The sequence below is a fragment of the Trichechus manatus genome, unplaced genomic scaffold, assembly GCF_000243295.1.
Source record: "Trichechus manatus latirostris isolate Lorelei unplaced genomic scaffold, TriManLat1.0 scaffold00041, whole genome shotgun sequence".
Classification (NCBI taxonomy): Eukaryota; Metazoa; Chordata; class Mammalia; order Sirenia; family Trichechidae; genus Trichechus; species Trichechus manatus.
The window spans coordinates 865,424-888,991 of NW_004443977.1; the positions used below are offsets into that span (position 1 = coordinate 865,424).

Below are 23,568 nucleotides of genomic sequence, written 5' to 3' on the forward strand. Positions count from 1 at the left end.
GATCCTCTAGGTAAGCAGGGCAAGCAGTCTACAAGGTAAACAGGGCAAAAGAGTATGCTCATGTTACAGGTTAGAAAGTTGGAAGGACCCATGTAAGATCTCACATCTAACAAAAGACAGAACTGGGACTACCATTCTGACTCCTTGTCCACTTACAACCGGACAACAACAGTTTTTCACACTCTTCTCTGGTACCCATCCCACCTTTCCATGATGTTATGATTCTTTTGATTACAGAGCGAGATCCTCCCCACTGAAGAAGGAGAAAAGAAGGAAGACACAGAAGCACAAGGTGCTGCAGCACATGGCCCCCTCTCTACTCACCTCTCAGACCCTGATGACTTTACAGGCCTTGAGACATCTAGTCTGCTACAACATGGAGACACTGTCCTTCACATCAGTGAGGAAAATGGCATGGAAAATCCCCTGCTCTCCAGCCCATTCACTTTTACTCCCACTGAGCTGGGGGAAACCGACGTAGCCCTAGATGAGTCTCATGTTTAATTCTGTATTTTATAAGAGTTGCAAGTGTTACCAAGACGTAGACAGGATCACTGTACTAAAAGTGAAATACTTTTGCTTAGAAAATATGAATTAAAAACAGCACTTTCAGTCCAGTGGGTAGCAAAAATCTAAGTAGATTTTGCTATCAGTATGCGTAATATTTCATAAATATCTTAAAAGTCAATGGCTAATGTGATTTAGTTCTGTCAAGACCATAAAAACCAGGGAGGAATAAGGGAAAGAGCCATTTCACAGCACATTGTTTATGACTCAAGAAGCCTTGAGCAGTTAAAAATGTATATTACAGAGCTGCTTATCTAGAAATATTTATGAATAATATGTTCTAAAAAGAGAATGCAATTTTTGAGGCTACAGGCGTTATACATCTCATGCAAATGTTTATTTTTATAGTTTCAAAAAGTACTAAATCAAGTGGCTGTACTAGTATCAATTTACATAAAAATAATCAATAAGAAAAATATTAGTTTGGGGAGGCTAAATAATAAATAAGCTATAGCCATTTTTGTTCTGATCAACAATATTGCCATTTAGAAGAAAGAAAAAAAAACACACTATTTTTAGAGCTGTGGACTTTTTAATATTTATTTTTCAACTGTCGTTTTCATTACATGTTGTAAATGAAAATACTAATGCCATAAGATCATTCTATTTCATAATCAGTAACATTAGAGAGATAATATTCTAGAAGTTATCAGAAATAATTCTGAATTAAGAAAAACCTAAACAGCCTATACAACAATAAAAATTAAATATAAATATAATAGCTATATAATAGTGGTAGCCCTATTTCTAGCCCTGACAACATCACTGCTAAGATAAAGAGATATCTGAGAATGTGTCTATTTCTCATACAGTATCCTGTGCCTACCTTTGAGGGCATATTTTCAAATATTAAGGTTAGTGTTGTTAGAATTGGTTCAGTAAAATAACTTTTTCTCAATGTTAACATCCTTATTATCCTTGGGACATCTAAGTTTATGAGGGGAAAAAAGTATATATAAAGTAAGCAGTTTCTTTGGAGACAGCCAGCTTGTGTATTTTACAAGTAGGCCTTTAACTTGAAGTTCACTTACTTCAAGAAAAGTATAAAACTTAGAATGCTTGTAAGGCCAATACATAGAGTGTTACTGATCCTATAATAGGTCTGAGCATCATATAACTCAAAAGTGAATTTCAGATTTTAACAGTATAGATTAGAAAACTGCTACATAACTAGTAAGCATAGAAAAAACTCATATACATAAATTGGTATGATGTGTGTGTGTGTGTGTGTGTGTGTGTGTGTGTGTGTGTGTGCGTTTTCTAGTCCTCAAGTTGAAGTTAAATATATACTTTAATTACATTTCAATGAATTTAAAAAAAAAACATATATGCTTAAACTTTGACTATGTTGGCTATAAAATGTATATGTATATAAAGAGGAGACCTGCTAAACCCACCCTAATCATAAAGAAAAATTATTTTTCTGTTAGAATTGCTTATTAAATAGGCACTGTTTATATTGTGATTTATAATTTCAAAATATAATTTGGGGTTATAGTTCCATTCACTGAAAGAATAAAATGACTAGATATCAGTGAATTAAAGGGAAATGGATAAAACTAAAATTTTCAAATCTAAAAATCCAGAAATTAGAGAGGCTAAGTAGGCTCTTTTATGTTTTACAGTGTTTTCATATCATTTACACTTAATACTGAATTAATTCTCAAGTACAGAAATACATGACTAAATTAAGTGATTTTATGGTTCTTTGTAAGCTGATATATTTCTCCTGTTAAAAATTATGCTGCTCAATTAGTATTAGAGGCCTTATGTTTGGTAATTACAAGCGTCTGGGCTATATGAGTCTCTATGTATGTGTGTGCTTTGTTCCATTTTCCTGATTCTGGATTCAAATTCTCTATGTATAATTGTACAAACATTTAAAAACTAAAGGGGTTAAAGAAGATTGTTAAATATCCGAAAAGAATCCTAAGTACCTTTACATATATTTTAAAAAGTATTGGGCTGCTTTGAAACATGATTATGCTGGTCTGTCTGCCTTTAGGCTGACTCCGTTACTCTAGTGTTATCGAAGTCTGTTAGAAACTTTTTCAATATGCTCAGTAATGTTGTACTTTGCAAAAAAAAAAAAAAACCTCCACTTCGAGAAACAAGGCCTTATAGAGTGGGGATGTTTTCATATAGGGACTACTGAGATTTTGCAGATGTGTGCATCTGTTCCCTTTAAGGTGCCCTTAAATGTGTTGAATCTAATGTGTTGAATCTAATGTGTTGGATGTTTATGTGTAATGGATAAAGTATCTACATGTATGTGCATAAGATTGTTACAAAATGTATTCTCAGGAATACTGTTACCTGGAATTTGAAAGAATAACTGTATTTAAAAAAAAAGTTGGGGAAGATTAGGAAAAAAGTTCAAGAAAATTAACAATTTTTTGTAAAGTTTAAAATATTGAGTACATGGCTAAAAGTTGATTATTAATATGATAAATAGAGTATTGGTAATAATAGATCATTTCTTAAGCTGTGATGCTTAATGATATTTATCTCAATCAGAGGAAAAATTAAGACAGGCACCTACTTCCCATATATAAAGAATTGGACTCAACAAAGAAGTTGCTTTTTCGAAATTAACTTTTGAGAGACCTTGGAATAAACATGTATCATCCATGATAATGGGTGTAGATTTCTACTACCCAGATTCAGTTAAACCACTTCAAATCCTGGATACAGCATTTTCTATAGCAAAACATTTTACTTTCATTTTTCAGTACTTGCTGCTTTCTATAATTCTATTAGATAAGGTATTTGATTTTTCTGAAAAAGAAGGTGAGCTATTGAGTGCACTGGGACAAAGCATTTAGAACCACACTGTCAAAAGGCATAAATGGGCATGGCAATGCTAGAAGAAAAAATCTGTGATGTTAGGGGTCTAGTTAGGGCCTTGTGTCTTGACTGCCCAGGCTGGGAGTAGCTGCTTTGCTATTTCAACCTCCAAGAGTACCTCAGGCAGAGTGACATCTCCTCTCTCCTTTCACTTCTATTTCTTTTGTCAGTGAAGAGCATTCTCAACTCTGCTGTCCAGCTTGAAGAGTATCTGAGATGAGAGTAGGGTGTGTGTAGGAACCTATAAGGAAGAAAGGCTCATAAATGACAGAATTGCAGACCAAAACACAAATTAAATATCTTCTTCAAGTTATACAAGATACTTTTAATAGAACACAAGTCTCTGGAATTTGCTGCTTATCACTTGTCATGCTCTCACCCTGTGACCTCACACTTGAAATTCCATGGCCTTGTCCTGGTGGTGAGTAGGAAGTCCCACTTCGTCATTTACTTCAGTGGGTCTCAATTGCAGTATTTCAGAAAACAAACTTTCATTTGACACTCAGGAGAATAAAAGCAATTTGAGGGCAGAATGTATTTGGAAAAGTTTTAGACAAATTTACTTGTATTATTTTAGAATTATCTAGGATTAAAGATCAATGTACCTCCATAATATTTTTTAATAGTCACTGTGACCACAGGATGAAAATCCTTTATTAGCCATTTTATAGGTAAAAACAAAAGATTGAAAACACAGCCAACTTCCCTCAGATGACTATGAAATCTGTTATGAATACTGAATGACCAAAGAGCATGGAAAAATGCATATGAAAAAAAATACTGAAATGTTTATGAAAGATATTTATGAAAGATGTTACGACTCCTGTATTTGAATATGCACATAAAATAAAATAAATCTAAAAACGTTTAAGATGCCTGAGTAAGCTTCATTTCTCAACAGAGGGAATAGGTCACCTTCTTCGGGAAGGTGTTCATTTTAACAAAGGGGTGTGCCATGTTAATGGCCTCTCTTGCTGTCCTTTCCCACTCCCCCAGTCTGCCCTAAGGCCACCATCCAACTTGGTCCTAGTTTTTTGAGTCAGACACCGCCAATGCCCCAGCCCCCAATGAACTCCATTCTTCTCATGCTTTCCATCTTTACTTTTCAAAATGAATCAGAACGGGCACATTGGGAGGCAGGTACCTCCATCTTGACAGCTCTGCCTAGGCTATGACCTGTTTGGATGGCTGGTATATTTCCCAGCAGAAAGGTTAAGGATTTGGTTATCCTCTAAATAGGGTCCAAGCACCAGTTCTGCCTTTTATACAAAAGTGCAAAGTGCCCTGTCCTTACCCTCTAAGGAATGGTCTTGCTAAATTTATTTTCTTTCCTCATGTAGTTTTACTTCCATCTCTTTTCCTGACCCAATGACCCTACCTAGGCACATTTGGCAGCAGCACAGACACTCTTACCTACTTGTGGATTGTGCCTGAACAGTAAATAAAATGTATCACAATTTTTCAATAAGTACCACCAAGAGGAAAAAAACAAAGAAGAAGGACAGAAGCCAAAAGGAGGGAAATAATAATAACCACCATCCTGTACTGAGGACCAGGCAGAGTGCTGGGCACATTGCCTGGATTAGCTCATTTAATTCTCCTGAGAAACAATTTTAATTCCCCTTAAATCCAGATTTCTGGAGCCTGTGTAGGTTAGAGTAACCCACCCAGGCCATTGTCCTTAGATGTCCTTTTGAACCATGAGCCTTGATAAAACTGGTTTCCTAAAGTCACCTTTAAGTCAAACAACAGTCTAGTAAGCACTTTAGGGAAGACCAATTTGCCTTAGGCTGTTTTGATATCAGAAGGGTTCAGACCTTAGAGAAGGACATCATGCTTGGTAGAGGGTCAGTCAAAAAGAAAAAGAGGAAGACGTCAACGAGATGGACTGACACAGTGACTGCAAAGATGGGCTCAAGCAAAACAACGATTGTGAGGAAGGCACAGGATGAGGCAGTGTTTTGTTCTGTTGTACATAGGGTCACCATGAGTCAGAACCCACTGGACTTCACCTAACAACAGCAGCCAGTTTCAAGAAACAGAAACTCAAGTGTGGGACTGGAAGCTGTGCTTTAGGGTAAATTGTTATTAAGTAAACACTGCCCTTTTCTACGGAAATTGATAAGATGAGGCATAAGAATTTTTGGAATTTCTTTTCATCTTTGGAACATTTTAGCTCGGCTATTAACCAAAAGGTCTGCAATTCAAATCCACCAGCTGCTCCTTAGAAACCCCATGGGGCAGTTCTACTCTGTCCTATGGGGGTTGCTATAAGCTGGAATAGACTCGACAGCAACGGGTTTAGTCAAAATGTTGTTGAAAAAATATCCTATCACTGACAGTGTTGTACTTCAGGATGGATCTTGAAATGTTTTTTTTTACTTCTTCATTGCAAATACCTTTTTCAACAGCATAAATGGCGACTATACACATGGAAACCCTGTGGCATAGTGGTTAAGAGCTACATCTGCTAACCAAAAGGTCAGCAGTTCGAATCCACCAGGGGCTCCTTGGAAACCCTATGGTGCAGTTCTACTATGTCCTATAGGGTCACTATGAGTCGGAATTGACTTGACGGCAATGAGTTTGTTTTTTTTTTTAATACATGTGGACCTCACCAGATGGAATACATAGGAATCAAATAGACTACATCTATGGAAAGAGGCAATGGAAAAGCTCATATCATCAGTCAGAACAAGGCCAGGGACCGAATGTGGAACAGACCATCAATTGTTCGTATACAATTCAAGTAGAAGCTGAAGAAAATCAAAACAAGTCCACAAGAGCCAAAGTATAACCTCGAGTATATCCCACCTGAATTTAGAGACCATCTCAAGAATTGATGTGATGCTTGAACACTAATGACTGAAGACCAGATGAGTTGTGGAATGACATCAAGGTCATCATACATGAAGAAAGCAAGGGGTCATAAAAAAGACAAGAAACAAGAAAACAAAATGGATATCAGAAGAGACTCTGAAACTTGCTCTTGAACATAGAGCAACTAAAGCAAAAGGAAGAAATGATGAAGTAAAAGAACTGAACAAAAGATTTCAAAGGGCAGGTCAAGAAGATAAAGTATTATAATGAAACGTGCAAAGACGTGGAGATAGAAAACCAAAAGGGAAGAACAAATTCAGCATTTCTCAAGCTGAAAGAACTGAAGAAAAAATTCAGCCTGCTATATGCAGATGACACAACCTTACTTGCTGAAACTGAAGATGACTTGAAGCACTTACCGATGAAGATCAAAGACCACAGCCTTCAGTACGGATTACACCCCAACATAAAGAAAACAAATCCTCACAACTGAACCAATAAGTAACATGATAAACACAGAAAATATTGAAGTTGTCAAGGATTTCATTTTTCTTGGATCCATACTCAACGCCCAAGGAAGCAGGGGTCAAGGAATATCAAATGACTCAGTGCATTGGGCAAATCTGCTGCAAAAGACCCCTTTAAAGCGTTAAAAAGCAAAGATGTCACTTTGAGGACTAAGGTGTGCCTTACCCAAGCCATGGTGTTTTCAACACTTCATATGCATGAGAAAGCTGGACAGTGAATTAGGAAGACCAAAGAAGAATTGACATCTTTGAATTACGGTGTTGGTGAAGAATATTGCATATACCACGGACTGCCAAAAGAACAAGCAAATCAGTCTTGGAAGAAGCACAACCAGAATGCTCATTAGAAGCAAGGATGGCAAGACTTTGTCTCATGTACTTTGGACATGTTATCAGGATGGACCAGTCCCTGGAGAAGGCCATCATGCTTGGTAAAGTACAGGGTCATCAAAAAAGAGGAAGACCCTCAAGAGATGGATACACACAGTGGCTGCAACAACGGGCTCAAGCATAACAACGAATTGCGAGGATGGCGCAGGACTGGGCAGTGTTCGCGTTCTAGGGTCGCTATGAGCAGAAGCGACTCCACAGCACCTAACAACAGTCAAAATGTTACCCCAATTTGCAAAGTGTATAGTAAATAAACTTCAATCAATTTCTATTATTAGCTTAATATAATTTTTGTTTTAACACTCCTGACAGCAACCTTCAACTTTTGGTGCTGTCCTACAAATGAGAAAACTGGGGCAGGAAGAAGTAACTCGCAGGGTCACCCAGCTAATATCGAGCAGAACCAGGATTCCACCCCGAACCTGACTCCTCCAGCTCTTCAGAGGCTTCTACGGGAGAGAAATAAGGCTTTTTTTTTTTTTTTTAAGGGCTTGGAAAGGAGGGGAGGGTACATGCAAACGATGGAGAAACAAGAAGTGAAGAGCAGAGGAGAGCGAATTGCAGGGGAGGCAACGCGAATGAAGTTTAAAAGAAATATCCTGAGTGCTGCTAAAACTAGGAGACCCACAAGTGGTGTTTCTAGGGTGACAGTCAAAGGAAGGAGTAAGGTGAAGAATCAGTTCACCATGCAAAACTCCGTCCCTGTACCAGGCTCCGCCCCTAACCCGTGACGCTGACAGTCCTTATCCCGAAGAGAAGGCGGGACTTCCTCACGGCAGAGGAGCTACTTCCGGCAGAATCCGGAAGATTCTACGGGGAAGGGGCGGGGCCAAAACTGGGAGGCCAATGGGAGCGGCGCCTAGGTCTTGCCGAGGTGCTCGTGGGGTAACTTATCTCTTAGGAACCAGCACTATGGCGTCTGGTTGCAAGATTGGCCCGTCCATCCTAAACAGCGACTTGGCCAATTTAGGGACCGAGTGCCTCCGGATGCTGGACTCCGGGGCTGATTATCTGCACCTGGATGTAATGGACGGGTAACTTCGCGGGGCTCGGGTCGGGGCTGCAGCGCGGGGACGGGATCGGCGCGCCTTTATTGAGCGCCTGTTGGCTGCACGGCGTCGCTTTACCGCGGAGCGCCTCACTGTGAACGCGGTTCTGAGAAGAGGTCTGGGGCGGGAACCCTGGAGGCCCATCCTGGAGTGGACCCGTCGCGGCACCCTGGGCTGCGGCCGGAGCCTAAAGCTCAGCTCCACCCCTCCCCCTTCGTAACGTGTGGTCTTCTAGCACTTAGAACCCGGAAGCGACCTGAAACCTCTAGGCCATTTTTCATTTTCAGTCGGAGAAACTGAGGCCCAAGGGGATAGGCATGACTTGCCCAAGCTCATATAGCTAGTTAGTGACAAAACTGGGAAGATAGACTTCTGTAACGATTAGGAGCTTGGCACCTGGAGAGGGATTGCCTGACTTCTGCCACTTGCTGGGCTTTCTTGGGCAAGCCACTTAACCTCATTGAGCTTCAGTTTCATTATTTGAAAAGTGGTAATAATAGTAGAACCTCCTGCTTAGGCATTTTCGGTAGTGCCTAACAAACACTAAATTCTCTACGATTGTTAGCTGTTGTGTCATTCGCGTTCTGATTTTCCTGTCTATTTTCTCTTCAGGGACCCTGCTCTTCAGGGAGGTCAGTTTTTTGTAAGTAATTTTTAAGCACTGTAGTTATAGCACATAATTGATATTATTTGGAATCAGAATGATAATTTAAGTCGGTTATAAAAGAGGAAACAAGTTTAGAGAAAGCAATGAGACTACCTCAAGATTACACAAGAGTGTGACAGACTTAACAGTTTGCATCTCAGATCTTGAGATTGCGAAGCATTTTCATAGCCCCACTATTAACTGACCATAAAGTCATAAGTCATTACATTGGGTCGGGATGTAAAAATACATTTATTTAATAGTAGGTAAACATCTATGTGCCCTCATTCAGATGATCAGTCACTTCCCTTTCTTTTTAATGTCATTCACACTTCTCTATAAGAGTTTTGTCTTCTTTATTCTGTCTGGTTAAGTCTGTTGTTTCTCTTTTGCATTCAACCCAGTTACCTTACCAGACTGCCCAACTGTTAATGACAAAACCTTTACCTTAGAGTACTGAGAATTATGTGCTAAGTGTGTGAGATACAAAATATTATCCCTCACAAAACCCTGATTTTTTTAGCTTGCCATCATTTATAATTATACTCATATACTTATTTAGACACCTTTGCTTGATAGCTCTAAACTTTTAGCAGTGTAGTGTGTGTATCTCAGGAATGGGTAGGTACGTTTGTGTATCTCAGGAAACAGCTAGGTGTCTCAGGATGGAACAGGCTGCATGTTTTTATGTGTAGTTTGTCACAGAAAACAGTTTGGCTTTAATTAAGTCTAGTACGTGTGTGTAGAGTAAGTAAATGGATGGGGAAAATAATCTGTTTCATTTCACCAATCAGGAGTGATAATGATGACAATACCAAAACCAAACCCATTGCCCTCCAGTTGATTCTGGCTCATAGCGACCCTGTAGGACAGAGTAGAACTGCCCCATAGGGTTTTCAAGGCTGTAATCTTTATGGAGGCAGACTGCTGCATCTTTCTCCCACGGAATGGCTGGTGGGTTTGAAATGCCAGGCTTTTGGTTAACAGCCAAGTGCTTAAGCACTACTACACCAGGGCTCCTTCCATGATTACATTAGTAGCTAATATTTATGAGCATTCAACTATTTCTGTTCTAGTGCTTTTTATGAATTAAGTCAGAGTCTTATGAGGTCGGCACTGTTATTACCACTAGCAGTGGTGAATTGGGCACAGAGAAGTTAAATCACCTACCCATGGTCTCATAGCTACAAAATGGTGAAGCCAGGCTGGGAAGCAATGCAAAGCTTGTGTTGTCTCAGAAGTTGAATGTCTTCTGTGGCCACTGTGCTTACAGAGAATGTTTAAGATGTTTGTCCTCAAAGAACAACTAATAATTTATACACTTATTCTTGATATTTATTTCATGTCTTTCTTGCTATGCAGTAAGTTCCCTGAAAGCAGGGTCTGTCTTTTTTTCTCACCTCTGTATTCTCTGCAGGTAAAGCATCATGACAAGCTTAGTTATAATTGGTTGAATGAGTGAATGACTTTATCATAATGAAGGACTCTCTAAGGAAAGACTTTGCTCCCTCTCAGTCTTATGGCAGACCCTGAGCTTACCAAGATAAAAAGTTCTTTTGTATTGACTCCCTCCCCCTTTTCCTGGAAACAATAGTTTGGAAAAACGAAATCCTGCATACACAATTTAAAAACTCGTTTTCTTTAGTATTCCATCTTTTTGAGGTAGAGGCTGCTTTTATTCCCCTTTGCAAAGGAGGAGATCAGTTGAGGGAGTTAAGTCCCTTTCCCAGTGTCCACCAGAAGAAGTAGAGCCTGGCCCAGCTGATGGCAGTGCCTTTAAGCAACATTTTCCAATGTCTCCTGGGCCAGGTGTGGTCTCCCTTTCCAAGGTGGCTGACCACAACTTACCTTCCTTTCCAATATTGCCTTCATGCTTCTCTTTTTCCTGGCCCCTTTAAAAATTTTATCCACCATTAAGCTTAGTTTGGATATGCCTGTTTTGTAGCATGCTTCTCCCACCCCTACAAACTAAACCCACTGCCATTGAGTCATTTCCGACTCATAGTGACCCTACAGGACAGTAGAACTGCCCCATGGCACAATGAGTCATATAATTTGGGGTCAGTAATTTTACATGATAAGCTTCAGCTTCTGTTTCCCAATAAGGTAAAAGTGTATTTCTTATATTATCTCAGCATCTGGTTATTGTGTTTTTATTTTTATAATATAAGAAACCAAATGTCAAGACAACAAAACTAATTACTTCCAAAGCCATGTAGCAAATTAGAAGAACAGTAAATGAGTCTTCTACCTACCAACAACTATACTATAGCAGTAGGGTCATGAATTCTGGTGAGTCATTAGCCATCTCTGCCAAATCTCACCTATGGTGTTGTAAACTCGAACCCTAGCTTATCTCTATAAAACACAGTACTCTGGGAAGCACCCAGAGGCACCTAGCATGATACTTGAATGTAGGAAATTTTGTTACGTATTTAAGCGAGCTAGTGATATAACAGAAGATACCGAAGTTGTCAAGAAGTCAAATGACTTATTGCATTGGGCACATCTGCTGCAAAAGACTTCTTTAAAGTATTAGAAAGCAAAGATGTCACTTTGAGGACTAAGGTGCGCCTGACCCAAGCCATAGTATTTTCAGTCACCTCATATGCATGCAAAAGCTGGACAGTGAACAAGGAAGACTGGAGAAGAATTAATGCCTTTACATTATGGTGTTGGCGAAGAGTATTGAATATGCCATGGACTGCCAGAAGAATGAACAAATCTGTCTTGGAGGAAGTACAGCCAGAATGCTCCTTAGAAGTGAGAATGGCAAGGCTTTGTCTCACGTACTGCGGACATGTTATCAGGAGGGACCAGTCCCTGGAGAAGGACATCATGCTTGGTAACGTAGAGGGTCAGCGAAAGAAATGAAGACCCTGAATGAGATGAATTGACACAGTGGCTGCAGCAGTTGGCTCAAACATAGCAATGATTATGAGGATGGTGCAGGACCTGGCAGTGTTTCGATCTATTGTACATAGGGGCTCTATGAGTCAGTGCCGACTGGCTGGCTTCTAACAACAGCAGTGATTGAACAAAAGGATTAACTGAGTAGGTTAAGGGTTAAGCACTGACTTAATTTGAATTCTGCCTCCACAAATTAACTAGGTGACTTAAGCAAGTTATTCTTGTGTTCTGTTCAAATGAGGATAATAATAGTATCTACCTCATAAGGCTTTTGTGAAGGTTAAAAGAAGTGAGTTACAATGCCTGGTATGTAGTAAAAGGTAGTTATTATTAATAGTAAACACATCAAGATTTTTACAGATGATTTATAAGAAAGTTTAAATAAACTGTCAATTAGTGGCCTGTGATAGACGTGGATTAGAAATAGCCACAGGTAGCCTGTGACAGGCTAGGATTTAGGAGACCTTTTTCAGAGTCCAGAACTTACTAACTAGTGTGTGACTTGGGCAAGTCATATAGCTTGGAGTTCTTATTTTGTCATCTTTCCATTTCTGCCTGTCATGGGTTGTGAACTAATAGAGTTAAATCGTTATGTGGCTATATCTGACGTTATTATGATATGTTGAAATATCAAGGAGATACTACTTACTAAAATTGAAATCCAGATACTTTTAGTATTATACTGATGGTGCTAAGTATTAAATTTAAAAATACTACAACCCTAGATAGCGCCCCCCACAATCCCACATGAGAACATGTATACTAGTCACATGGGCCACCTGGACATAATTGAAGTATGAGAAATGCAGAGACTGAAGTGAAAACATTTTCAGAGTAAGATTCTGTTTGTCTTGTAGGCATTTTGTTCCCAACATCACCTTTGGTCACCCTGTGGTAGAAAGCCTCCGAAAGCAGCTAGGCCAGGACCCTTTCTTTGGTAAGTTGGTGTTATGCCATCTGAAGCTGGATGTGTGGCTCAAGTAAAAGAAAAGTGGATGGTTCATTTCTTAACTTACAGCTTCATCTTTACCGTCTTTTCCTCCCTCCTTTACCCTCCCTCAGGGATTCATTGGCCTAATTTCCTATTTAGCAAGCCAAGCTCTTTCCTACTTCAGGGCCTTTGCATTTACTTGCTACTCTCTTTGCCTGGAAAGCTCTTCAGACTTGGCTGGCTCTGCGTACTCTTTCTGCCTTAGGTCATTTATCCTTTCCTCAGAGAAAAACCAAACCAAACCCATTGCCAGTGGAGTCCATTGTGATTGATAGTGACCCTATAGGACCAAGTAGAACTGCCCATAGGATTTCCAAGAAGCAGCTGGTGGATTTGAACTGGCAACCTTTTGGTTAGTAGCCGAGCTGTTAACCACTGCACCACCAGGGCTTTCTAAATACCCTATTGTAAATTAATCCTTATTCACTTATTATATCACCTTGTTGATTTTCTTAGAACTTCCTTCACCCTGAAATTACTATTATCAGACTGTAAACTCCATGGGGGGAGAGATTGAATCCACCTTGTCTACTGTGGTTTTCCTAGAGCTAAGCACAGGCACATGGTTGTGTTCAGTGTAGTTTTTAAATAAATTTATGAATTAGTGATTGGTCTATGGTTTAGTAGCCATTTATTTCACTCAAATGGGGTTGAGAGCTTTCTGCAGATGGAGCCTACATGCTCTACTCTAGCATCATGGGATAATGTGAATTAAGACTTTTTAAGTCTTAATTCAGACTATGTTCACATGGAGCATAGATTCAATTTTTTTTTTTAACTAAGTTAAAACCACATTGATTATTGTTTTTAAACTAAGTTAGCAATGCCTCACTTACCAAATCTCTTAAAAGAAATGTAAAAATTTTTGTAAATGTGTGTTTTTATGTAGCTCTTAGAGTTTAGTAAAATTAGTTTTTTTGTTTTTTTTTAAATATTAGGATATTGTGGACCAACTTTATGAAGGACTTTAGCTGCACTGTTCTTTATGGTAGCCACTAGTCACATGCGGCTGTTTAAATTTAATTAAAACTTAAATTCAGATTCTCAGTCACATTAACCACATTTCAACTTCTTAGTAGCTTGTATTGTACAGCCCAGCTATAGAACATTTCCATCATTCCAGAAAGTTCTGGACAGAGCCTCTCTAGGATCCATCTACTTTACTGCACCAGGGAAATGTACCCTGTCACCTCGTTTATGACATGAGGAAGCAGTGTTCCACTATGTGAAATTTCCAAATAATAATAACATTTTCTGTTTATCTAAACATATTTTTTAAACCACATTTTGGAAAATTCATTTTCTAAAATAAATTTCTTGGTCCTTTAATCCCCATACACTAGATGTCATGATTTTTCTGTGAACTAAAGTTGTTCTTATGACTTTCAGAGGTGGGTGAAGTAAATAGCCATACAGTCCTCGTCTGGTTTTCTTGTTTTGGATTTTTTTTTTTTTTTGGAATTATATATTTCTTCATTTTCTGCCTCTTTTATTGGCTCACATCTCACTACTGTATCCTCCTATCAGTGCCTCTCCTCTCACCAACCTTGCAGCCACCACTGCACACACGGTGCTTTTTCTTCCTGTTTTTAGTTTGTTGTTTGCTGAAAAACTTCCTAATCACTGTTCCTAGGATTGAGTCTAAAATAAAGGTGAATGGACTCCGTATGCTTCAATATATAGAGAGAGCCCAGTGTTCATCGATGGTTCCCTGGGTGGGCAAATTATGCTTTAGATCATAGAGACTTGTTATTTTTGATAATGGAAAGAATGGCACTGAATGTGGATGTGGTGAGCATAGCACAACCGAAGTAAAAGTGACTGCGCACATACGGATGGATATAGGTGTATTGGTACATGGGTAGGTACAGGTGTGTACATAGATGAGAACAGATAGAAGTACCTATAGGTATGCATAAATACAAATTTGTGGGTGCAGACACACGTACTCATTGAAGACACAAATAAGGATACTCCTCAGACATAACCAAATACCTTGCCAGGATTGGTTTCCTGGGTTTGAAAGTTTAGAATCATAGTCTTATGGGACAACTCAAGTCAGTTGGCATAACATAGTTCACAAAAATCATGGTTTGCATCCTAGTGAAATGAGTAGCATCTGGGGTCTTAAAAACTTGTTTGCGCCATATAAGACACAGCTACTAGTCTCTACTCAACAGGAGCAAAACGGTAAGAAGGTAACCAAAAGCTCAGGGAAGAAGCAAGTCTGCATGAGCCACTACCTATCTGCTTTGAGACTAGAAGAACTAGATGGTGCCCAGCTGCTGCCACTGACTGTTCTGACCAGAGTCACAACAGACGGTCTTGGATAGAATGGGAGAAAAATGTGGAGCAGAACTCAAATTCTTAGGAAAAAAAAAAGTAAAGCCAGACAGGCTGCAACAGTGGAGAACAAAGGACTCCCTGAGACTGTCGCCCTGAGACACCCTTTAAACCTAGAACCAAGCCTATCCCCTGAGATCACCTTTTGGCGAAATAGCAGAGTGGCACACAAAGAATATTACCCGTAAGATCGGTGTTCTTCTTAAAAACTATTTGTATGAGACCAAAAGGTCAACAATTACTTAAAAGCAAAAATAAGATAAAGAGGGCAAGGAAACTAGAGTACTGGAAATGGAACAGAACACAAAGAGAATATTGATATAGGTTGTGTGATAAATGTGACTAACGTCACTGAACAGTTTGTGCAGAAATTGTCAAGTGGGAACCTAACTTCCTATGTAAACTTTCACCAAAACTCAGTAAAATATTATTTTTTTTAAGAAGAATGTTCTAAGAACCTGTGGAAGTCCTTCAGACCTTTCCAGGTGGTCAGTGAGGGCAAAACTGTTTTCATAATACCAAAATATTATTTGCCATTATTTGTGCTCATGGTGTAAAAGCGAAGGTGAGTAAATCTGCTGGTGCCTTAGCTTGAATCCCAGCAGTGGCACTAAACTATATAGTCGTCACTGTATTTTTCACTGCCTGGTGGAGCAGTCATGGAACACCATTTTTACTTGAAAGAATGGGTGTTTTACTGACATTTTCTTTATAGTGAACTAAGCCTGTCAATTCAAGGAAAACGATTTGTTAGAACTTTTGGAAAACTTGTATCTGCCATCATGAATGTGACAACTTCCCAATATTTAGAGCTCTTCTGATGTGATCTTTAGTGCTATTAACAAATATGATTTTGGGGTAGTGTGTGATGAAATGTCTCACCATTTAGAAGGTCTGCAGTAACTCAGTGAACCAGTATTGAAAAGGTCCATTTAAAGTGTAGTTTAAACAAATGGATTTTAACATAACAGAGTACGTAAAGTTCACTGATTGGCTTTACAGATTCCACTTCACCACTAACTTTTTAAAACCACCACTTGTTAAGCTTTGGTATAGAACCAGAGAGTACCCACACTTATCTAAAAGGCTGTTAAAGTAGTATTCCTTCCTTTTCCATGTACCGTTCACCTTCCTTCATTAAAATACAGCATATTCAATGCAGAGCAGACATGAGAACTGAAGTGTCTTCTGTTAAGCCAGACACTAGAGACTCCAAAAATGTAAAGCAGTGCCACTCTTATATTCACGTTTAATGGATTTGTTCATTGTTGTAAATGAATTAAATAAACCAAAAAAACTTAAACCCATTGTCGAGTTGATTCCCACTCACAGTGACCCTATAGAACAGAGTAGAACTTCCCCTGGAGTTTCCAAGGCTGTAAATCTGTATGGAAGCAAACTGCTACATCATCTTCTGAGGGACAGATGGTGAGTTCAAATCACTGACCTTTCGGGTAGCGGCCAAGCGCTTAACGACTGTGCCACCAAGGCTCCTTTTATGAATTAAATAGATGCTTTAAAATTTCTTAGCTTTAATTTCTAATACATTAAGTATTGGTAGATATAACCCACATCAACATAAGCTTTTTGGGATCTTTAATAATTTTTAAGAGTATAAAGGAAGCCTGAGACTAGAATGTTTGAGAAAGACTGATCTTGATACGCTAACTGTAAGCAGATTCGCTGAACCATTAACTCCCTAAACATTGTGGAGCTTCTCCAGAGAGGGTTATTGGAGGTTGCTGCCTGCTAGAGATTGAGTAGGGATGACTTAAGAGTCTAATAACCTAAGGAATGAGTAAACTAAATATTTTAAACCAAATTGAATTTTCCTTGTTTATAATACAAAATAAACTTAGAAATTATGAACCAAAATAAAACTTAGCTATAATACAAAGTAATATGAAATGGCAAATAGAGAACATTTTTTAAAAATAAAATTTTACCTATTTATGTTCTAATTCAGTTATTTTGCTAGTTTAGAAATATAAAATTTAATCTTGGCTTCATTAGACAAGATGTATACTCTCTTTTCCTGGTGTTTTTCAAAGCCTTATCACATTTTATAATCTTAGTTTTAGCTCTGGAATACTAGAGGTTTTCGTTTTGTTTAATATAGCTTGGCTGTGTCAGAAATGTGCTGCTTCTAGCAAAAGAAAAAAACTTTTTCATATACAGTACCCGTATGCTTTTTCTGGAAACATTTTTTTTCATAAATGTCTAACCAATACTTTGTCTTCAGGATAAAGGGAGGCAAGATCAGTAAGTATAACTGTAATAATTATTTTGATGTCATAAGAGTATGTATCTGAAATAACAATAATTACAGCCTGTCTTCAATAATATGGTCCAGATATTTTCCTTTCAGTAATATTTAGGAGACATGTCTTTTCTTTCCAGACATGCATATGATGGTGTCCAGGCCGGAACAGTGGGTAAAGCCAATGGCTGTAGCAGGGGCCAATCAATATACTTTTCATCTTGAGGCTACTGAGAATCCAGGGGCTTTGATTAAAGACATTCGGGAGAATGGGATGAAGGTGAGAAGTCAGTGATGATGGTAATAGTGTATACTCTACTTTCAGAGTTTAGAAGATTTGGTAAAAGGAAGTGATAGGTAGCAGAGACCTGACTTAAGCAGCTATTCTTTAGCAATGAAGCTGGAGTTTAAGTATGACTTTAGCTGGCAGATAGGATTTACTTATTCCACTAATGTTTTCTAAAAGTTACTGCCTTTTGAAACATTTAAATTTGATAATCTTGCTGGCATTTTGTCTTTAAGGTTATGGTCTGAACAATTAAGATATTTTTATTTCTTCAGTTTATGTATTCTTTAAGAATAGAGTTTTTCTATTGGGCCTCATAGATCACAATCTATAATATGGAAATCATTGTTCATTAGATGACAAATTTGTCTCTGTTATAGGTTGGTCTTGCCATCAAACCGGGAACTACCGTTGAGTATCTGGCGCCATGGGCTAATCAGATAGATATGGCCTTGGTTATGACAGTAGAACCTGGGTTTGGAGGGCAGAAATTCATGGACGACATGATGCCAAAGGTAAAAGAAAAAAGTATTTGATTCCGGGTGAGGCTTTTATTGTATGTGATACAAGTTTTAGAAATCAGAAAAGATATTTCATCTTTATTGTGAAATTTTCTTTCAAGACCGTTATCTGTAATCTTTAGATCTCTCGGGAGTTTTCATGAACATTGAGGCTTTTGTTTTTGTCTTCTTTCTATGAGGTGTATTCTCTGCCAGCCATGACAAATTAAATGCCATTTGCCAAACAGAACAAAGGTTGCTTTTATAAAACTTACTTTTGAGACATTAAAAAGCAGGTTTACCCCAATAATGCTTTATATTGTTACAAAGTTATTGCATGAGACATTTGAAGGCATATTTTTGTGGTTAATATTGACTCTTTGATTTTCTGTTCATTTGATTGTTTTTTCCCCCTGCCTGTCCACTTTAGGAATCACTTATTTCCTCGTGTATGTCTAGGTTCACTGGTTGAGGACCCAGTTCCCGTCTTTGGACATAGAGGTCGATGGTGGAGTAGGTCCTGACACTGTCCATAAGTGTGCAGAGGTGAGACTGCTCCTCAGCTGTGACCTAGACCCATTGCCTATCCAGTATATTATACAGGACATTGTCTTCAGGCCAAAGACATTTCCTAAAGTGACTTTCTTTCTTGGGAAGGTATTTTTCGTTCACGTGTAGAGGTAGGATAGAAAAGAGAAGTCCCAATTATCTCAGCAGTACTGAATAAAGTTTTTTTTTACATTAAAGATATGCTGAATGCCAGCCCTTTGGAAGATCATTAAGATTAAATTCCAGGACCTTGGAATGAAATTTTTCCAAAACAGGGAAAGACAAGATACCTCCTTAACAAGGGGGAGAAAAGAACTCTGAATTCACCTAACTACCATGTTATTCTGTAGAGGTTAGGTGTATTAGTTACCTGTTTGTCCCTTGTAAGAACTGACCGGAACCATTTTAGATGAAAGTGTAGACCTGATCTCTGGATACCCCTGTGGCCTCCTTCTACATAGAGCCTCTGTTCAGGTTGCTGTGCTAGCTTAGTTTAAGTTCCTGAGCTTCACAGAGGACACCAGTCCTTTCAGTAGCACTGTGGGTGATTGAAACTCAGCAACATAGTCTATCTGCACGTCCAGGTTCTTGTAAAACTGCTACACTTTGCTGCTTGATGCTTATCCAGAGTTTGGCTGTGATAAATATTTATGGAGGAGGAGCTGGCCAAACAGTGAACATATATCCTTTTGATCCTTTGTAGAATTGCTTTTTGCTGAGCTGTGCTTTACCATTCTCAAATTAAGGGACATGTTAAGTGGTAAACCTAGAAAACTCATTTTCTATGAGAAATGTTGTTGGAGATGTAGTGCACTATGTCATAGAGTGACAGAGTCTGATTGGAGAAATTTTCCTCAACGTCAGTGCTGCTTATAGTAGTCCCTTCTGCCTCCCTTTCTTCTGGCAGTGAATCACATAACAGATTGGGTTTCCCTAGAGTCTAATTCTAGGAAGCACAGAGCTAAATTTGGGCCCATCTTGCTTTTCTCTTTGATTTCTTTGCTTCCACATTTAAAAAAATCATCTTGAAATTTCTTTTAGGCTACCTTAAAACCATTCTGGAATGTGATGAAACATAAAGATAAATGCTGTTTTCTCTGGCAGCAAAATGAGAAACTACATATTTAAATTTAATGTCATATTTTATGGATAGTTTCACATTTTAGTGAGAATTGACCTTTCAGACTACCTGCAAATTCATATACATAAAGATTAAAACATAACCATTTTTGTTTTTTAGGTAGCCAGGGGATAGGCATTGGAAATACCTTAATAGAATTGAAGATTAAAGATTTTTAAATCTTGTTATCTAAATATGGTAGACTGGATTACCAAAAAGGTCATTGATTTTTAGACACATTTAAATATAATTTCACACCCTTATTTGCTAAGCACTTTCACTTCTTTTTACATTTTTAAAAAATATTCTGTTTTCACAGTCGATGAGGTTGCCATTCAACAATTTTTACACAGATTGTTTAATGACATTGGTTACATTCTTCACAATGCACAAACATTGTCATTTCAGTTCTGGTTGTCCCATTTCTAGTAATGTAGTTTCCCTGCCCCCTTACTTTCTTATCTTTGTTTTAAAGTAATTGTAGACCATTTGGTCTGATAGAAGAGATTTTTTTTTCTTTTTTTAAAGGGGCACAGTACCCATGGGTGATACTCTCTATTTTGTGAGCTAATCTGTTATTTAGCTAAAAGGTGACCTCAGGATATAGTCTTCATTCAAGGTTTAAAAAGTATCTCAGGGCAGTAGTCTTGGGGAGTCTTCTAGTCTCAACCAGTCCAGTTAAGTCTGGGTTTTTTAAGAATTTGAGGTTCTGTTCTACATTTTTCTCCCATTCTATCAGGATCCATCAGTTGTAGCCCTGATCAGAATGATGATAGTAGTAGCCGGGCACCATCTAGTTCTTCTGGTCTCAGGGTAGATGAGGCCATGGTTCATGTAGACAGTTAGTCCTGTAAACTAGTTTCTTCTCTGAGTCTTGGGTTTTCTTCTTTCTCTTTTGTTCCAGACAAGTAGATACCAGTAGTTGTATCCTAGATGGCCACTTGGAAGCTTTTAGGACCCCAGACACTACTCACAAGACTAGAATGTGGAACTTAAACTTTATGAACTATATTATACCAATTGACTGAGTTTTGTCCCATGAGACTGTGGTCCTAAGCCATCAAACCCAGAAAACCAATCCTGCGAGGTGTTTTGTTATGTCTAATAAGTATCTGTAACTGTACACTTTATGTGCTTTATTATATATGTGAATATACATGCATGTACACGTACATAAATCTGTATATATTCACATATACGTACCTGTACATACATATGCATACACACATGCATATATACCCACACATTTATTTTTTGGTTATTGCTGTTGTAACTTCTTTGTTCATTGAATTAGATTACGTAAGTATTCTGTTCATTTCAAAGCAGCTTTTGTATAAAGTGTGGACTGACAGATGGAAGGGTAGAAACTCCAGTCTAGGAATTGTTTTAGGCTCTTCTGTGTCTTCCTTTGAGGCATAACCTAAGTGTTTACTTCTTCCAGGCAGGAGCTAACATGATTGTGTCTGGCAGTGCCATTATGAGGAGTGAAGACCCCAGATCTGTGATCAACTTGTTAAGAAATGTTTGCTCAGAAGCTGCTCAGAAACGTTCTCTTGATCGATGAAACCTCAAGCAGCCCAATGTTTCTGCTCATGAAATCTCCTTTTTACTGGAAAACAAGAATGTTGACTACCAAATCGTATCTGAGCAGTTATTCATTCCAGTGACTAAAATCTATAGTGCAGAATGTTCTAAGAGGATAGAAATTGGTGTGTATCTACATTTTTAGTAATGGAATTTAAAGATTGGTATGGTGAATACCCTGTTTTTACTGGGAGACTTGATTTTTATAAAGAGTAAAAATATGGCTGTATTAAGGTTACAAAACAAAAATGTGTCTTAATGCCAAAGAAGGCATATTAGCTACTATGAGAAAAGACTTTTTCTGTATTTCTAGCAAGAATTTTCTGTTTCTCAGCTGGTTTGCAAAAGCAAAGGGAGTTATGTTTTTCCTGTTTCATGTCATTTGTGGTTTGTGTATATGCTTGATAGTATGACTAAAATGGAATTTATGAAAATTCTAAGTTTAGATTTAGGTGGGATGAGATCCAGTATTCTTTTGTCTAAAATATCTATTTTTCACCATATACTTGATGCATAAAAAGTATAAAAGAAAGAATGTAAGAAGTCCAGGGGTTTTCAGGCGCTCTGTGTTCTGTTCTGAAACGAAGTACAGATTTTATCAGGGTGTTTTCTCTGCCAGCTTTGCTGGAGGTGCAGGTTATTCAGCAATTTTTTTTTTAATCCCATCTACCATTCTTAAGGACGTGGAGTACTGCTGTTGCCTTTCTGAGTAGAAAGATAAAGCCTATATAAGTTACACAAGTACTTTGATATAATCTCATTAAATCTACAGATTGCTCCTTTGAATGGTAGGACAGGTGTTTTGTCCCCATTTTAAAAATGAAGAAACTAAAGCTCAGCAACAGGTTGGTACCATGGAGACGATCCAGTAGGGAATAGGATTTCTGGCCTGTACTGCTTTTACAGATGGAGCCCTTGGGAGGTGGGCTAGGGAAAGGAAGCTTCTTTTACTTAACATTGTCTTAATTTTGGTCTAGCTTTACCCTGTAGCAGAACCAGATAGCTGAGAATATTCTGGAACTATAGATATTGGCCCCAAGGGTATATATTTTATTTTCCAAGACAGACTAGGTGGGCAAAGAGATGGCATGGTGTACAGAGTTAATCCATAAACTAAGTTTTGTACCTGTGCTCCAAATTCTTAGACAACAGATAATGTACCAACCACTTCATTCTTATATTCTTGCTATGTAAAAAAATATGCAAGAAATGTAACAGGACCATTGTCATTAAACTTCTTTAGGTTAATATGAATTTTGAGAAACAAGGTTTGAAGAATAAGAATGTTAATACTTAAGCATAGACTAGACCTTGCTTGTTTTTTTCTAACACTACTAGGTAAATTTTTGTTTAATGCTTGATGTTTGTTTTTATTTTGGCTTAGGAAAAGGTGGTGCCATGAACAGGTGGCGTTTTAATCAAGTCAAACAACACAAGGTATATAGAAATAACTTTTAATTAAAAAACTTACATAGAAGATTATAATATCAGACATGACAGAAAAATTTGAGTTTGCCTGGCTTTTGTTTTCTTTAAAAATAAACGTACAACAAAACTACAAGCAGAAGTTTGTCAGTATTGAAATTTGAATATTTTTTCCCTTTAAAGGGACCAGTATAATTTCTAATCCCTAACAAAAATTTAGTGTCAAATCCCATATAGATTGTGCCAGCTGGCCAGGATTGTCAGTTATATGGGTACAATAACTCAAATAACCTTTTTTTTTTTACATAAGAAAAAGCGATTCATATAAATTGCCCTCAACTTTCACATAGAAAAAAATGGTATAATAGCTTCAGAAGGAATTTCTCTTAATACATACTTGTCAGTATCTCATATTGTAGTAGTATCCTTTGAAAATTTCTAAATCTCACTCTAGGATGCAAATAGGAATAGATGTTTATTTGAATAGCTATGGCAAGGAATGACCAAATAGCTCAGAATAACTATTTTTTATTTTATACTTAGACAACTTTCCTGTTTGTTCATTTTAAACTAGTGTTTTCTCTCCATGAGATACATCACAGTTCTTAGGGCACAGTGAGAGGTAAAGTAGGTAAAACTCAAAGTTGAGTTTTCAAAGATGTGATAGTTTTTAAAATACATCAGTATTTAACTCTACTTTAGGTAAAACTCAAAGTTGAGTTTTCAAAGGTGTGATAGTTTTTAAAATACATCA

The 23,568-nt window shown here is 37.9% G+C and overlaps 2 protein-coding genes across 18 annotated transcripts in view; both read left to right on the forward strand.

Moving 5' to 3' along the window:
• Window positions 1-504, forward strand: part of UNC80 (unc-80 homolog, NALCN channel complex subunit) — a 212,710-nt gene extending 212,206 nt beyond the window's left edge. The window contains exon 63 of the mRNA XM_004376376.3: window positions 238-504. Within this exon, the coding sequence (XP_004376433.1) occupies window positions 238-504 (267 nt within the window). The remainder of the gene's footprint in view (window positions 1-237) is intronic.
• A 7,532-nt stretch (window positions 505-8,036) lies between these two features.
• RPE (ribulose-5-phosphate-3-epimerase) overlaps window positions 8,037-23,568 on the forward strand; it is a 35,945-nt gene continuing 20,413 nt past the window's right edge. For 6 of the 17 annotated variants that reach the window (XM_023731230.1, XM_023731227.1, XM_023731229.1 and 3 more), the window contains exons 1-6: window positions 8,052-8,185; window positions 12,614-12,693; window positions 17,491-17,630; window positions 18,017-18,151; window positions 18,596-18,682; window positions 21,247-22,826. In XM_023731230.1, coding sequence (XP_023586998.1) covers window positions 8,064-8,185; window positions 12,614-12,693; window positions 17,491-17,630; window positions 18,017-18,151; window positions 18,596-18,682; window positions 21,247-21,369 — 687 coding nt within the window. In that variant the 5' untranslated portion in view covers window positions 8,052-8,063 and the 3' untranslated portion in view covers window positions 21,370-22,826. Of the gene's footprint in view, window positions 8,186-8,812; window positions 8,844-12,613; window positions 12,694-17,490; window positions 17,631-18,016; window positions 18,152-18,595; window positions 20,484-21,246; window positions 23,517-23,568 lie in introns of those variants that run through there. The other 11 variants (XM_023731233.1, XM_023731232.1, XM_023731237.1 and 8 more) reach the window with 9 other exon arrangements.